This window comes from Oncorhynchus masou, chromosome 1, assembly GCF_036934945.1.
Source record: "Oncorhynchus masou masou isolate Uvic2021 chromosome 1, UVic_Omas_1.1, whole genome shotgun sequence".
In the NCBI taxonomy this organism is placed as follows: domain Eukaryota; kingdom Metazoa; phylum Chordata; class Actinopteri; order Salmoniformes; family Salmonidae; genus Oncorhynchus; species Oncorhynchus masou.
The window spans coordinates 68,328,817-68,346,261 of record NC_088212.1 but is presented as its reverse complement, the minus strand read 5'-3'; the positions used below and the strand labels follow the sequence as shown (position 1 = coordinate 68,346,261).

At 42.4% G+C, this 17,445-nt stretch overlaps 1 protein-coding gene across 3 annotated transcripts in view; it reads left to right on the top strand.

Moving 5' to 3' along the window:
- Positions 1-17,445, top strand: part of LOC135548902 (ubiquitin carboxyl-terminal hydrolase 10-like) — a 37,697-nt gene that overhangs the window by 11,523 nt on the left and 8,729 nt on the right. For 2 of the 3 annotated variants that reach the window (XM_064978980.1, XM_064978996.1), the window contains exons 2-14: positions 2,953-3,021; positions 3,508-3,553; positions 3,947-4,006; positions 4,940-6,196; positions 9,883-9,974; positions 10,095-10,204; positions 10,442-10,500; positions 10,595-10,698; positions 12,290-12,389; positions 12,594-12,771; positions 13,846-14,011; positions 14,953-15,097; positions 16,121-16,186. In XM_064978980.1, coding sequence (XP_064835052.1) covers positions 2,953-3,021; positions 3,508-3,553; positions 3,947-4,006; positions 4,940-6,196; positions 9,883-9,974; positions 10,095-10,204; positions 10,442-10,500; positions 10,595-10,698; positions 12,290-12,389; positions 12,594-12,771; positions 13,846-14,011; positions 14,953-15,097; positions 16,121-16,186 — 2,452 coding nt within the window. The remainder of the gene's footprint in view (positions 1-2,952; positions 3,022-3,507; positions 3,554-3,946; positions 4,007-4,939; positions 6,197-9,882; positions 9,975-10,094; positions 10,205-10,441; positions 10,501-10,594; positions 10,699-12,289; positions 12,390-12,593; positions 12,772-13,845; positions 14,012-14,952; positions 15,098-16,120; positions 16,187-17,445) is intronic. The other variant, XM_064978987.1, reaches the window with a different exon arrangement.

Sequence of the window (17,445 nt, the reverse complement as noted above, 5' to 3'; positions counted from 1 at the left end):
GTGTTGCCAGTACTCAACTCAATTTGCTTAATCACATTAGTGTGGAGCCTTGTGTACAAGGTGTAGCTAGAAGGTGTAATCCCTGGGCAGGGCTTGACAGTAACCTTTTTTTGTCACTTGTCCAAAAATAGAAAAATAGTCTTAATGCAATTTTTACATCGTTGTATGTTACAAGGAACCACTTTACAAAATAAAATGCATTACTGTATTTTTTTTTACCATAGAAAAGAAAATCAGACGGCATTGTTGTCTGCACTCCTTATTGATGACTGGATATGTCTCAAAATAAAACACGGCCCCTTTAAGGCTTTCCTGAAGGATGTTTGGCCGCCTTTTGGTAGCCTATAAATTACTGCAACATTAAAATGACACCCTTGTACTTTAGTATGTCTACAGATTAAAACACTCTGGGACAGTTCTGAGACAACAGATCCTAAATTCATAACCACTGCAGATAAATAAATAAAAAACAATGAAACTAACTATTTTTGTAATCTTATCAGACTGTTTTGCTTAAAATGTTGATAAATTTTTATTTCTTCATATTATAAGCTCAATAAAAAAGACTGTTAATTATTAAATAGTTTCAAAATGTTGGCCACCTCTGCTCAGATTCAAGGTGGGTGATGTGCAGTGTGCACCATGCACTATCCTTCACTCTCCAGTCTTGTGACCATTTGATCTGAACGAAGTGCTTTGAGTATGCCGACAGAATCAAGCCTTCAGACGTTAATGTTAGTTATCCTTCATTATATTTGTCAAACAAAGCCTATATTTATGTAATTCTCATTAAAGTTTGGTTACATTTTCTGGCGCCTCCATGTCAGCATCGGTTTGGACATGAGGCTTGTAGCCAATATGCATATCACATACACTTTGTCATGTAGGCTTTTTTATCTGTGTGCATTATTATTCCAATGTTGGCCAATGATCTAATTCTGAATTGGAGTAATTGTTTGATATTGTGATTACAGTTTTTTTACTTGTCAATTGGGGAAACTTAAATCTATATTATTATTATTATTGTCCAGCAAGCATTAATATCAAGCCCAGCTGGATGAACCCACGGGATTTGAGTCCAAACCAGCATACTACATAATGATACTTCACTGCCATTAACCTTTTCCTTCCCCAGAACATTGTGAACATTTTTGAATTTGTTACATTTGGTGACATATGATTGATCAAATAATGCATTGTAGCCAAATGTCAGCCAAATTTTCAGAGGTGCTGTTTTACTCCACTTGTGAAGAAATTACAAAAAATGGCCTACAGTGCAGTTGTTTGAAGTTCATTCCCGCCTTAGAATGCGCTACATATTGGCGGAAGCCAGTGAGCCAGGTCTCTCTATTTGGCTCAGTTCTCTGGGAAGTGGGCTGCCGGGAGCCATTTTGCCATTCTAATGCTGCATGACTCGTCACTTTTCCACGTTGCCCCTTTTACTCAAACCTATGGCGCAATCTGTGCAGACTGATAAGAAAGGCCTCTCCCAGTAGCCTCTCCAACGGGTCTGTCACAACTAGAGGTCGACCGATAATGACTTTTCAACATCAATACCGATAATTGGAGGACAAAAAAGCCGATGCCGATTTAAAATAATACAAATAAAAATAATTGTAGCAATTAGAATTATTATTTTTGATTTGTAATAATGACAATTACAACAATACTGAATGAACACTTATCTTAATTTAATACATCAATAAAATCAATTTAGCCTCAAGTAAATAATGAAACATGTTCAATTTGGTTTACATAATGCAAAAACAAAGTTTTGGAGAAGAAAGTAAAAGTGCAATATGTGCTATGTAAGAAAGCTAACGTTTCAGTTCCTTGCTCAGAACATGAGAACATGTGAAAGCTGGTGGTTCCTTTTAACATGAGTCTTCAATATTCCCAGGTAAGAAGTTTTAGGTTGTAGTTATTAAAGGAATTATAGGACTATTTCCCTCAATACCATTTGTATTTCATTAACCTTTGACTATTAGATGTTCTTATAGGCACTTTAGTATTGCCTGTGTAACGGTATAGGTTCCATCACTCTCCTCGCTCCTCCCTGGGCTCGAACCAGCAACACAACAACAACAGCCACCATCAAAGCAGCGTTGCCCATGCAGAGCAAGGGGAACAACTACTAGAAGGCTCAGAGCGAGTGACGTTTGAAACGCTATTAGCGCGCGCTAACTACCTAGCCATTTCACTTCGGTTACACCAGCCTGGAGTTGACAGGCTTGAAGTCATAAACAGCGCAATGCTTGACGCACAAAGAAGAGCTACTGGCAAACCGCACGCAAGTGCTGTTTGAATGAATGTTTACGCTTCTGCCTACCACCGCTCAGTCAGATACTGAGATGCTTGTATGCTCAGTCAGATTATATGCAACGCAGGACACGCTAGATAATATCGAGTAATATCATCAACCATGTGTAGTTAACTAGTGATTATGATTGATTTTTTTATATAAGATAAGTGTAATGCTAGCTAGCAACTTACCTTGGCTTACTGCATTTGTAGAACAGGCAGTCCCCTTGTGGAGTGCAACGAGAGAGAGGCAGGTGGTTATAGTGTTGGACTAGTTAACTGGTTGCAAGATTGGTTCCCTGCGCTGACAAGGTGAAAATCTGTCGTTCTGCCTCTGAACGAGGCAGTTAACCCACCGTTCCTAAGCCGTCATTGAAAATAAGAATGTGTTCTTAACTGACTTTCCTAGTTAAATAAAAGTATAAAAAAAAACGACAAATCGGCGCCCAAAAATTCCAATTTCCGATTTGTTATGAAAACTTGAAATCGGCCCTAATTAATCGGCCATTCCAATTAATCGGTCTACCTCTAGTCACAACTGTGTCAGTTCATCAGTAAGAGGTGTACTTGTCTAAAATTCTCAGTAGACAAATAGAGGACTAAAGCAGACTTTTTTCAAAGTGTATGAAAATATATATTTTCTCTCTGTAGTACATCTTCGGGGAGTTCAGCCCTGATGAGATCAATCAGTTCTTCGTGACTCCACGATGTTATGTTGAGGTAAGACCATGAGTTTTGAATGAAACATTTATTCACATACGTTTACTCCAGCTCATGGCTGTTTTGACACCATATAGTCTACGGTGTTAAGTGTTGGAGTGCCGGTGTCTCTTAATGTTAACTGGGTCGTTCTTAAGAATGGCCTTTTGGAAGCTCATTAACACCAAAAACCACTGAGTTTATAGATTTAGTCCAGTGTGTGTATTTACTGTCATTGTCTAAAACACAGAGAAGACAATGGTTTATTTCTCATATTCTCAGTTTAGTGAGTGTGAACAATATAAGACAGCACAAAATAACATGTTTTTATCACCAATATTGTCATCTACCCCCCTCCGAAGTGCACATTACACAGATGTGATTCACATCAAGCAGGAAGGCCCAGACTGACAACAGTTGTGGTCTGATGTTAACACTGTTTGATTATTTACTTTAACTAGGAAGTGTCTTTTTAATTTGTAATCTAATCTCTCTGTTCTTTGACAGCTTCCCCCCTTCAATGACAAAGTCTCCTGCGTCAGTCAGTCTTCAGGTAAGAACGTCTACTGGATCGCTCTGATTTATTTAAGTTCGTCTTGCAGACATTCCGAACGTCATCCGCATGAGGCCGGCCAGTGCTCTCTGGGTTGACCTCACTCTTGCCCCCCCCCCCCACATGATGTAATGGTTATGACCAAAGTCAAACATACGCCCGTCCGTCTGTGCTAGTTGGATCCAGACCTACCTGACTGAACTGCATGTAAGAGAGTGACAGTTTAAGTCTGAATTGACATTGTTTTAAGATAAGATTTTACTTGTAAAAAATATGTCCAAACATACCTGCAGAACAGGGATTTTGGAGCCACCAAGTTACAAAGTCTGTCAACCATACCCCTCCCCTGCTCATAACACTTGATTTTTACTCTGATTTGTATGAATTATTCAGGAAGTTACTGCACTCCTGCTGTGCCTTACATTGCGGAGTCTATGAGACGGCAGGTTTGCGGTGAGTTTTGGGTCCGACACTCTGTGCTTATTACTTGTTGCTGAAGCACTCAAACCCAGATCTTAAAAACTGGTGGCTTTCTAAACCTTGCCCCTATTTACTCATTCTTGTCCGTACGATCTGTGAGGCTTTGCATGCTTAGATGCCGTTAAATATCTCTTCTCTCTTGCATTAAACACATTGGCACCGCAGCAGTGCTTTAAGTTGACTTGTGATTGATTTGTATACCCCCTCCGTCACTTAACTGGATGGATTGAGAGAACCCTTTTTTTATTGGACTTATAAGGGCATAGTAATGGTCTTATATGGAAGCTAACAATTACAATAGGTATTTTGTTTTGCTAGGGTTTATCACTCTCAATTCATCATTATGACTCTGGAATGAAATCCCTTTGGTAAAAACACTAACAAAGGACACTCTAATCCACAGAGAAGAGCGAATCTCGACCGTACTCTCTAACCATACCTTACATTCCCCCTTAGGGTTTCCGGTGTCTGGTTTGTATGGCTGACCAGTCGTGTCTTATATAGCCCGGCCTTGCCATTTTCAGTGTTGGATGATCTGAATTTACTAACGTTTTCCTCATGTTCACCTTCAGCTGTTTCTCTCACCGCCTATCTTTCAATTTGAAATGTTAGAAACTTGTTCAAGCTAATCGATATATAACTTACTCTTCATTGCTTGATACTTTTTATTTGTGTAGTACTCAGGGTCAGTGTTTGATATATTCAATTGAGTTTGTGGCAGTTAATAAAGTTGTAAATTGTTGTGTATTTCATGATGCCAATTTTGTTTTGGATGCCAGATATTGGCCAAGTAGTAATGACTAATTATTGGTCAAAACAGTATTTTGTGTTATGTAAACCTTAGTCTTCAGGGCAGAACTGTAGTGCCATATGTTCCCAAGCTGACTGACATATCCTCCTCTGCAGGCGAAGACTACCAGCGCATAGAGTTTGGTGTGGACGAGGTGATGGACTTGGAGCCTGTGGGAGTGAAGGATCCTCTCTTCAAGGTGTCCAGCACTCTGAACCCCCAGGCTCCAGAGTTCATCCTGGGATGCCAGCCGTCTCAGAAGGTCCCGCAGACAGCCACAGCCCTCTCTCCGGCAGCAGACATCCCAGACGGAGCACAATACAACTCACTGGACGAACCAGATGGCCCGGACGGACCTGATGGCCCAGACTCTGAGCCCTCCGCCATGGACGGCAACCAGAACTGCCAGGATGGGGACGGGGGCCCGGGCAGCCTGGGCCAACGGGAGAGGAAGAAAAAGAAAAAGCGCCCGCCAGGATACTACAACTACTTGGAGGGCTCAGGTCCCAATAGCGGTGGCATGGGAGTGGACGGGCCTTCTGGAAAGGGGTTGGTGAATGGACATGTTCTTAGCGGCCCTCACCTCGGGTCGCAGGACATGGTTGGTAAGGCGTTGTCAGGGGGCGGACTTTCCACCTCAGCCCCTGTCGCTACGGCAGCAGCGAATCAGAGGACTTGTGATAGCCCTGATGAATCGTCTTTGGACTTCATGAGTGGAGCTGCCTCTTTATCAGATGGTAAAGACGCGGCCTCGTCCTCTTCTTCCTCCTCCTCTCAGAGCAGTGGGGTGGCAGAGGGAGGCAGAACTGCAGAGCAGCAGCCCGAGAACATGGCTCCAGAGAGCCCTGAACTGCTGGGCCGCGGTGGGCACAGCCCCTGCCCCACCTCCCCTCCTCCCCCCTCGGTTGCTGTGGCCAGCCCCCCTGCCACCATTGCTACTGCTACTACTGAAGAAGAGGAGGAGACTAGGGACAGTGGGGTGGCTAATGGGCTGGCTGAGCCCCATGCTGGCATCAGTGCAGACAGACACAAGGAGGCCTCTGAGATGTTGGAGCAGCCCCAGCAGCAGTCCCCAGCTCCCTCAGTGGAGCCTGCTTCCTCCCCAGACTCTGAGGCCCAGCCGGCGGTGGCAGAGCAGCCTAAGTCGCCTACCCCTCCGGCTGTGCCCACTGCCAACCCTCTCAAATCCTGGGCAAGCCTCTTCCACAACTCCAAGCCTCTGCCTGGAAGCCCTCAGGCCTATGTGGAGGTGAAGAATGTGGTGGAGGTCGTGGCTCCCTCCCTGGCTGCTGTGGAGCAGCATGAGAAGGCTGGGGAGGTGAAGGAAAACCCTGTCCATGTATCAGAGGATCCCATGGCCCCTAAACTTGCAGGTAGTGTACTCACAGATAGCCCCACAGTGTGAGGAAGTAGAGCTCACCGGCTACCCTTATGTCCTTTGGAGTGTGTTAGGGCTGTGTCGCCCCCCCCCCCAAAAAAAAAATATATATATATACATATATAATTAATATAAATAATCATGGTTGACCGAAAGTCATGTTCTTTCAACCGATCGATTGGTCTACATTTTTTAAGTTTATTTTTCCATATATAGACACACCCTGTGTGTTTTAATAAAAGTATCTATATATGCATTGAGTTTCTGATGCTTTAAGCTCACTGTTTGATTAAATAAGACACATGGCCCCAGGGAGCCAGAAGACAAAAATCTTAACCTGTCCTGAACATCCTCCCCCCGCTCCTACTGGCTTTTGCAGATTCTGCCATTACTCTCCTGAAGATGCCAGCAATAGGCTACATAAGGTGTTTCGGCAACCTTTCTCATGTGGAATGCCAATTTATTTTTGTGGAACAGTTTCATTTAATTTAGAATAATATCTTTGGTTCTCAAAATCATTGTCATGTGGTTAATCAAAATGATACAAACCTAAAAGTAACTATGTAAAAATAGCCTGCAAAGCCAACAAATGAAAACAATGTATCCAACAGGTAGTAGATATCCTGATTTTTTTTTTTTTTTTTTACCACGTTGTCTACGCATGGCCTGTCTGTAACAAACTTCAAATGTTGTATCAGCTATTAACTTGAGTCCAGCCTGAAGCTCCTTGCAACATTGTATAAAATATTCTGGGCCCTCAGTTTCCCTTGCCAGTGAACTCGACACACAGCTGTAGGCTATTTGTGCTAGGGATAGGAAGTAATCAGGTAGGCCTAATTTATGACGGATCAGAGCATGACATAATTTTTCAAATACGTTGACAATGGTTTCTCAATGGATGTAAAAACAGACTCTGTTTGCTTGCTGTTTGAGATGAAGAAACATTACTTTGAAAAGCTCTGAAAACCCCACCTCTTGAAAAGCTTTGAAACCCCACCTCTTCAAGGAATACCTAGGATAGGATAAGTAATCCTTCTCACCCCCCCCCCTCCCCCTTAATGATTTAGATGCACTATTGTAAAGTGGCTGTTCCACTGGATGTCAGAAGGTGAATTCACCAAGTTGTAAGTCGCTCTGGATAAGAGCGTCTGCTAAATGACTTAAATGTAATGTAATGACTCATTAGTGGTGGTGTGTTAAGAAAATCAGAATTACTGTCAGATCCCCAAATGGGCACACTTTTATTCCTACATTTGCGCGCAGGCCAGGTAGCCTATAGGCCTACTTCTATGCATAATCAGGTGCGCATTCTTTCTCAACATTGACAGGAGCGCTCCAAACAAAAGACAATGACTAAATTGACAACTCGTAAATGGAATGAAATAAACCAAAACTTGTTTCTCACAGGTGTAGCATAGGTTGTGCGCTCTGCAAATAACATGTCCACTCTGACAGTGAAAACAGTAAAAGACTGGAATAATAGTAATAATATTGAATGCATTAAGACTTTACTGTAACCAAACAAACATTATAGATTAGGAATTAGCTTTGTGTGTACTACTGGTGATATATGTAACGGGGAATTGATAGACACTAACAATCAAAAGCAAACAATTCACACAATAAAGTTATGAAACAATGAATGTGCACAAATTACCGGGAGAGAGCGCATTATGGAGAGAGACGTGCATTGTGCAGCCACACTCGCCTTCTTGGACTGTGCCATTCCCGCGGCATCCGCAATGGATTAGTTCACAGAGATGGCTGCGAATAAGACGGGTGTCTCGTGTGCCATATATTTGCTACTGCTCACTAAACAAATCTCGGTTGACCAACAGCCTATTCACAGTCGAGTAATTGTGGTCACTCCTAGAGTGTGTTGACAAAATTATACCCATTGATTATTATAATAGTAATTTAATTTGTGCACATTAAATGTTCTGTATGCATGTGCTGAAGTACAGCCGACCGTCCACTTGGTGTCAACATTGGGACATTTAGTGAGACTGATACACATGATCACCAGATGGTGCTAACACTCAATGCTTGGGAAGGCCCAGATTGCTATGACAAATCTCCATGATATGCTTTACCTCACCACCCTATTTTCCCCAATAATGCTCCAATGAATAGAGCTGGGGAAGGAATGTCAGGCCATGTGACCCCAGGGAGACTCCCATGTAGCCAACTGGCTTTGCTGGCGTCAGAGAGTCATTGTATATAGCAGTAATACTAATACATGTTGAAGGCCTCTCTTCCAAACTGCATTCATGATAATACAGGCAGAGGGTGGGCTGGAGCTACTGCTTTACCAATAATATATGAGCAACACTAAGTAAATCCATTACCATGACATCAACCTTATGGATTTTCAGATGCAGTAGACTAGAGCAGGATAGATCTCTGACCTCACCCCTTTCTCCTAACACACACACAGAATATAAATGAAAATTCAAAGGTTGCATAATGAGTTGATCTTGTAAGCTGCCTAATTTAAAGGAGATATGTAGGATCATATCCTGATTACTCACTTTCCAACAACAGCCTCCAGGTGTTGGGACCACACAGGGTACACTGGCGGTTTTAAACAGCCTGTGACAGGGTGGATTGTCATATCTGGGTAATATGTGGTTATTGTCTTGATGGGATTATTGCTTGTCTCACTCAGTGGTAGGACCCGGGGATTCCTCATGGATATAGTCCTGTGTCTGGAGGAAATATACCGAGAGGCCTTATCTCAGTGGGTTACTTAAGCCTCCTTGTAAATTGTGGTTGACACTGGATTTTTGTCATCCTTTTAGCAAACTGGGATTTTTCATCTATTCGGCACCCTTATGAAGTATTTATGAGAGAGAGGGGTTCTGGGCAGCCTAATGTGCTTCTGTCTAGATAAACCTGATGGTTTCCTGTGCTCAACGGCGGTAATTAATTCAACCAGGCTCCACGTGGTTTCCTTCACTGTCCAGTAGAAAAGCTTATTTTGTACTCACAATACAGTGCTCAGACTTTCACGCTTCTGTCAGGAAATTAACAGGAAGCTATTTATAGGACCCTGGTGTCACCGCTACCACGTCTCATTTTGATTACAACCCCGTATACTATCTTATCTCTGGACTGGATTTTATCTGGAGTGTGCATTTACTGTTTAGCCAAACTATATTTCTCTTCTCCTGGAATGACCTGTTTTACTTTTAGCAAACCTGTTTATATCTATAATATATATCTATATTGTTTTTATAATATATATCTATTGTTTTTATAATATATAAAAACAATGTTTCTGTAATTTGGAGGTTGTTCATAATATGCTATGTGCGTAGGCGGAACTATCAAAATAATTGGCGATTTATAACCAATTGTTTTCAAATTGTGATTGTGCTATTGTTTTATTATATTTTCTTTGTTGGAATGTCTGTCCACGTTACCATGGAAGCTGTGTTGCCAGTGACAGTCTTCCTTCCTAGGTCTGGCACAGTATCTCCTTGTTCTGACAAACCAGCCTTGTGTGCCACTGTCATGATGCAGAGTTGGTAGAAGGGACACGGTCTATATAGCACAGTATGGAGTAAATTGATTTAGATTTTTTTTTTTGCCTGAGGTTTACAAACTAACTACTAACTTTTTGTTTGATTTATTAAGGGATTTGTGTTCAACATCATGTGCACTTGTTTGAATCCCCAGAACTAATTGAGAATGTGAAGTTGATACACAAACCAGTGTCTTTGCAACCAAGAGGGCTGATCAACAGGGGAAACTGGTGCTATATCAACGCTGTATCCTTTTCTCAGCTGCATGCGAAATACTTTAATCACACCATGTCAAACAAAGTTACATTAAATGTCTGTATTTAGTGTTCCAATGAGGTGATTTTACCCTTGACTGCCACCCCCAAGACATTGCAGGCCCTGATTGCTTGCCCCCCAATGTATCACCTGTTTAAGTCCATTCCCCTGTTCAATGACACCCAGAGACCCTGTACTTCCACACCCATGATGGACAACTTGTAAGTAGCCTCTCTCCCTGGGAGCTGACTGGTTGTTTTTTAAAAGTCAGATCTCACAATCAATGGAGGTCTTGTTTGTGTGCAAATAAGCAGCGATGACAAATTCCTGCCTGAGCGAAATTGGTAAAACTGTTACGGGTATTGAGAGTAGGTGTTAAATGTGTGCTCACTGCATTGGGTTGGGTGTGTACTTCCTTTGCTAATTACAACTCCCTGACCTTGTTCCACTCCCTCCAGTGTAAGGCTTGTCAATGAGTTCAACAATATGCCTGTGCCATCCAAAGCCAAGCAGCAAGGTAAGCTGTCTGTCAGCATCTTCTAAAAGAGCTGGAGTTTCTTTTATTTCCTGTTGATGTTCATTTGATGTGTTCCTTGTTGCTTTTTCCATAGCTGCTGGTGAAAAGATAATAAAAGACATTCGACCAGGTGCTCCTTTTGAACCCAACTACATCTACAGACTCCTCACCCTCATCAAGTCGAGTCTCTCGGAGAAGGTAAAACCATTGGGCATCCAGTGTATTGATTTCATTTGAATGTTTTAGAGTGGAATATCGTAACAATCTTTTTTATGACTGCTTGTTATGTTTTCCTTTGCTCCCATTTACACACACACACCAAGCCCCTCCCTCAGCCACTCACAACAACAAAGATGAGACTTTGACAAGTGGCTTCAACTTCCATTTGTGGTTTGGTCCAAAGAATGGGTCATATGGACACTGAAACACACTGCGACATTATTTTACTGTATTAGAGGAAGTCAACCTTTCTCACGATTCCCTTTTTCTGTCAACTCAAGTTGCTCGCAGAGTGGACATTACTAAAATATGAGTATCAATGAACATTGGTTCTGGAAAGTTTATGCTCAGCATTTTAGCCAAAGACTGTTATATTAGTTGTCTATTCTGTGTTTTATAAATGTGCAATAAGCATAAAACACAAATATAAGGAATTCTGAGAAATAAGGTAGGCTGCATAATTTCAACATCTGAACCAAGTGGACCGGCTTGCATGCTTTTCAGACAGCTGGAGACAGACAAAATGGTGTGTTCATAACAATTGAACTGTTTTACCTTGTTAGCCTGCAAATAGGCCGAAGTTGGCTAAACTTGAAATCTAAAGATTAGCTGGCTACTCACTAGCGCTTTTGCTTGACTGATTGAGACCTGTGTTCATTTTCTAAGTTTGTCATTATTATTGAATGTGCATTATACATGGTTCTGGTTAAATTTGTAACAAAGGTTATTTTCAGACTTAAAATCCAGATCAGTGATTATTGCAACAAACAACAACAAAAAGCAGGTCAAACAATTTTGATAAAATAATTAATTAGTGGGTCTTAGCCTTGTGGAAGGCTTATATATTTAGTGTAGGTATAATTTTACAAACCCTGGATTAGATTATTGCAGTCTGTTTGCACTGAATGCAGTGCATTTGTACAACAAAGTGAATGAAAGGAAACCATATTGAGATGTATATCTTGAATTGCCGAGAAGTTATTTAAATAATAAAGGTGATTATTTATTTTTTAGGCCGTATCGCCCAGCCCTACTATCAATAACATCAATAAAAAATAATTTGTTCTTTACATTTCAGCCGGGTTTTTATTTAGAATGTTGTACCATCCAGACATTCCACACTTTCAGGTGTTCAGGGACTTGGAGCAAATAAACTGAAACACTTTATCACTTTGTATTTCCTGACACTGGTTTTATGTAAAATTCCACATTCTCATCAGTACACTTGAGTCTATGCACCAGAGACATTCAGTCTGTACCTGTCTGATGGTACAGTACATGGATACATGTACAAATATCCATCTGTTGGTGCATGAGACATGCTGACTCATTACTGATTTCATAACGAGATAAGGTGCAATTAAAAAAGCTATTCCAAATGGAATGAGGTAGTTAGCTCGTGACTCAGGCATTCCCTGTGTGGTTTACATTGTATCTCACCTGTCCTGTCCCGAAGCTCAGTAACAGTGGACAGGACCTGTGTCTGCTGAGTCAGTGGTGTTGCATTAGAGAGCAGACTCTCTTGGCACCGTGGTCTCATTAGTGCTGATGGTTGTGCGTTCTCTGTCAGGGTCGACAGGAGGATGCGGAGGAGTACCTGGGTTTCACCCTCAACGGACTGCATGAGGAGATGCTGGCTTTGAAAAAGCTAATCTCCCCTCAGGAAGAGAGTAAGTAGTGCGGTGGTCTAAATCTGATGCATGAGGTCATACGATTATCTGTTTACACGTACTCTGCTTCTGAACTGATCTAGTCCCTGTTCATTCCACATAATTTCCTTATGTTCTTTGCCCTCACTGCTCAAGGTGTATCTGCTCTATGATTGTCATTGGCTGGGGTTCTAAATCAGTTGTCTCTTCTCCTGTCTTGATCAGAAGCCCCAACACCCAACGGCCCAGAGTCCCAGTCAGGTGTGGATGATGCTGCTGCTGATAAGGAGGAGGGGAGCGAGGACGAATGGGAGCAAGTGGGCCCCCGAAACAAGACCTCCATTACCCGTCAAGCTGACTTTGTCCGCACCCCTATCACTGACATATTCGGAGGGCACATCCGGTAGGGTAACACCGATGCTTATAATGGAAACGTATTGTTGTTCACAAAGATGTAGTCAAGTCAATGTTTTGGTGGACCCAAAGCCTTTACCACTTCACTAGACACCTGACTTCTCCCAGATGAAGCCAGAGTGATGGTCAGCTGCTGAGTTTCTTTTCTCCCTGCCCAGAGCTTATTTTTCTTAAAGCCCAGTAGTAGAACTGTGGCACCAGTGGTGTCCTTGCCCTTCTTTTTATTGGCTGTGGCGCAGGTGCCTGGTATAACAGGAGAACTGAGAGAGTATAGTGCCATCTTTATCTGGGCCCTCTTGGGCTGGTTGCCCTGGCACTCCCTCTGGCCCCCAGCTCCAACCTCAGCTGAGAATGCCATCCCAAACAGGCCTGCCACCAGCTGGCTCTGGGCTTTCTCTGCTCCAGAAGTTCTCTTTAGAATAACAGCCATTGTGGCCCGGCCTGTGGTTGGTGGCCTGGACAGCCAGGTGTGGGGGGGCACACTCGCAAAGAAAGAATCACAAAACAACTTTGAAAGTGTAGGACCAATGAGGGTGTGACTGGGCCAAATGACGTGCTCTCTGAGGTTCTGTTATGGCACACGCCTGGCCTGACTGGGTTACAGATCACTTCAGAGGATCATTTTTCTCCGAATCAGTAGTAAAAGTAAATGGAACATAAGGGCAGACCTTCAGGAAGGTCTGGGTTGAACTATGCATACCCAGCTACAGTCACGTTTTCAGCTACTCGAGCCTGGGTAATTGGTTTGGCTGAGGGGAATCATTGGAGCAAGTTTGAAATTATTTTCACCATTTTAAAGAGATTATATGGCTGTCAGTGTTATGAATGTTTGTGTTGTTTTTGCCATTTGAACATTTTGGATCAGTTTCTGCCAAGGAGAGGAGATTGTTCATGAAGGTGTTTGGAGATGCGTGTAGAGAGAATCACTAGTATGACCCATCCACTTTCCTTCAAAGCTGTGATGCTGTTTTCTGAGGTCAAGATGTCGTTGAGAGACACTCAAAACCCATTACTGTATTTCATTGTCTGAAGTGGGGCATATTTGTCTTTCTGTCCTATGCAGGTCGGTGGTGTACCAGCAGAACTCTAAGGAGTCAGCCACCCTGCAGCCCTTCTTCACCCTGCAGCTGGACATCCAGTCAGAGAAGATCCGCACCGTTCAGGAGGCCCTGGAGACCCTGGTGGCACGGGAGTCAGTTCAGGGCTACACCACTAAAACCAAGCAGGAGGTAAGGGTCTTACACACAGTACACCTATGCTATTACTAAACAATTACAAGTCTTGGATGTGTTTGCATATCGGTCATTCTGATTTCATGCTCAATCGCTTGTTTTTTTTTCGCCCCACGTGTAATTAGTTGAAGTATGTTGATCCAAACTTGAATGCTGCTTTGAAAACCTCAATTGATTTCCGTCGTTTTTCTTCTGCAATCTTAAACAAGGATGTGGGAATGTTAGCAGTTAAAAGTATTTTTTTAATGTAGTTTTTAGACAGTGAGAATATTTGTTACTGTGGTGTCTCGTTTCTTTCAACGGAGTATTTGGGATGCTCAGCAGCACTCTCTAGTACACAATGCACTCTCCCCTTGATGGGCCCCTTCTAATGGGCTGAAGTTGTCAGACTCTAACAGATCGTCTTCCCATTGGCCTTGTTTCTCTTAATAGACTGAGGGCTGTGTTGTGCGTGCGGACTCTAAAGCATTGTTTATGCTTCATATCCTCTGACTGCATTGCCTGGTGAAAACACATTGTTTTAAAGTCACAGTATAAGAAGACAAATGTGCCTTGCCTGCTTTCTCTGTATGGAGACTAATCTGGTCAGGGCATCATCTGTTGGACAGCTGTGTTGTTTACCAACCCCATCAGCTTTTATTTTACAAGACAGTTGTTACAGTACCTTGATATCGTTTTAGAAGTAGCTGGTAGTTGGGAGTCACAGTCTGGTTCTGACAGTGAAGGTGTAAAACCCCAGTGATTCACAAGTGTCTAGATCAAAGCTCACAGCAGGCTCTTAGTGAAGGCCTGTGTGACAGTGTGTGCTGTTTTTGTTCAGAGTCTAATCCCTGAGTAAATTGGGAGATCCTTTTCTGGTTTATATTAGCTGTTTGATGTGATGCCACTGTGTCAAATAGTCCACTGGCTCAGTTTGATAATCTCTCCTGTGTTTGCAGATTGAGATCAGCCGGAGAGTGACCCTAGAGGAGCTCCCTCCAGTGCTGGTGCTCCATCTCAAGAGATTTGTGTTTGAGAAGACTGGAGGCTGTCAGAAACTGATCAAGAACATTGATTACCCTGTAGACCTGGAGATCAGCAAAGGTACGTGAATCACAGAATCGCTTCCACAAACCATTGGGTGAAGTCCCCTCTTAAAACGCATGCCCCAATTATTGAATTAACTCAATTGAATGTGTGTTAAGCTCTCTGAAACCTGGGTGAGAAAGGCAATCATTCATAACACACTTCTCACACAGTCAGCATCTGATCATATTCCAGTACGGACTAGTCTTTCCACAGTCTGGGTCCTAGTTAGACAGACACACAGGTGTAGCTCACTCACACATCACTTAAACGAGGGTGCCGGCAAAATGCTGGGAGGTAACCATCAGCAGCAGGGAGAGATGATTTGTGGGTCGATCTCATACCGTTAAAGGCCTCCTCATCCCGCCCCAACACCCGACCTCACACAGCTTTACAACTCATCAATCCTGAGCTGGTCAGCCAGCCTACCTATGTTTACTGCTCCGCCCAGCCTACTCTACAAGCCCTGAACCAGCAGCACACAGAGGAAATATTTAGAGACCCCACCCCCCCATACACACACACACACACTAAAAAAATGCCATTTTAGATTTCCTCTGCCAGGTAGGTCAACATGTCCATAATATCTGAGGGAGTCTCTGTATCCATCTCTCCCATATGGGATTTCTGTAACTAGTCCTAAAGGCACGTCTTCCAAATCCCCACAGACAAAGTCCCAGCAGCTTGAAGATATTAATATTGTAGATTTACAGAATAAGCATCAGAATGTGGAGAGAATCCCTGGCTCGTTCCAATGTAAACTGGGTCCAGTGTGTTGGGTCTCCTGCTGTGTATAAATGATAGAAAGTAGGCTGCATTCTATTTCGGTTTGGCATGAGCAGCAGCCTGCCAGCATTCTGCGTACGATTTACCAAATGCTACACTGGTGTGTTTTTAAAGCCACCTTTTATTTAGACGGGCTGGCTTTCATGGCACACAGACCCAAATAACTATAATTGATGGTGCTCTGAGGGATATGTTATACATTTTGTTTCTCTCTGTGATGTGGCTGTACTTGATTAATTTGTCTCTTCTCCTTAGATCTCCTCTCTTCAGGGGTGCGGAGCAAAATTTTCAAAGGCCAAAGAACCTACAGGCTCTTTGCAGGTATGTTTATATTGATTTATGATCAACTACACACATCTCCTACACCCACAGTATTACACAAACGGTCATAATCATTCAATTATATGCAGTAATAGAGCATTGGCCCTATGCTACAGGCAACAACATATATAGTCAAGCATATGATGTATTCAAACATTAAGTTCAATCGTTCATAGGACTCTCTTTCGATGTGTTCAGACTCGCACTGAGGTTTCCTTTAGAGGTCGACCTAATTATGATTTTTGAACACTGATACCGATTATTGGATGACCAAAAAAGCCGATACCGATTTAATCAGCCAATTTTGTGTGTGCGTGCAGTTGAAGTCGGAAGTTTACATATACTTAGGTTGGAGTAACTAAAACTTGTTTTTCAACCACTCCACAAATTTCTTGTTAACAAACTATAGTTTTGGCAAGTTAGTTAGGACATCTACTTGGTGCATGACACAAGTAATTTTTCCAACAATTGTTTACAGATTATTTCACTTATAATTCACTGTATCACAATTCCAGTGGGTCTGACGTTTACATACACTAAGTTGACTGTGCCTTTAATGAAACCGCTGTGTCAGATCTCAAAAAGCAAACCATGCAATATTCTGAGTACGGCGCTCGGATACCCAACAAGCCAAAAAGATATATTGTGCAGTCAACAGAAGTCAGAAATAACATTGAATATTCACTTACCTTTGATCTTCACCAGAATGCACTCCCAGGAATCCCAGTCCCACGATAAATGTTTGTTTTGTTCGATAATGTCCATCATTTGTGTCCAAATAGCTACTTTTGTTAGCGCGTTTTGTAAACAAATTCAAAGTTACGGAACGCGTTCACTAGGAGCAGACAAAACGTCATTAAGTTCCGTTACAGTCCGTAGAAACATGTGAAACGATGTATAGAATCAATCTTTAGGATGTTTTTAACATCTTCAATAACGTTCCAACCGGAAAATTCCTTTGTCTTCAGAAAAGCAATGGAACGGGAGCTACCTCTCTCATGAACGAGCGTTTGTGGTACTCTGCCAGACCACTGACTCAGAGCCCTTATGAGCCCCGCCTTTACAGTAGAAGCCTCAAACAAGTTTCTAAAGACGGTTGAAATCTAGTGGAAGCCTTAGGAAGTGCAACATGACCAATATCCCACTGTATCTTCAATAGGGAATGAGTTGAAAATCGACCAACCTCAGATTTCCCACTTCCTGGTAGGATTTTTTCTCAGGTTTTTGCCTGCCATATGAGTTCTGTATATACTCAGACA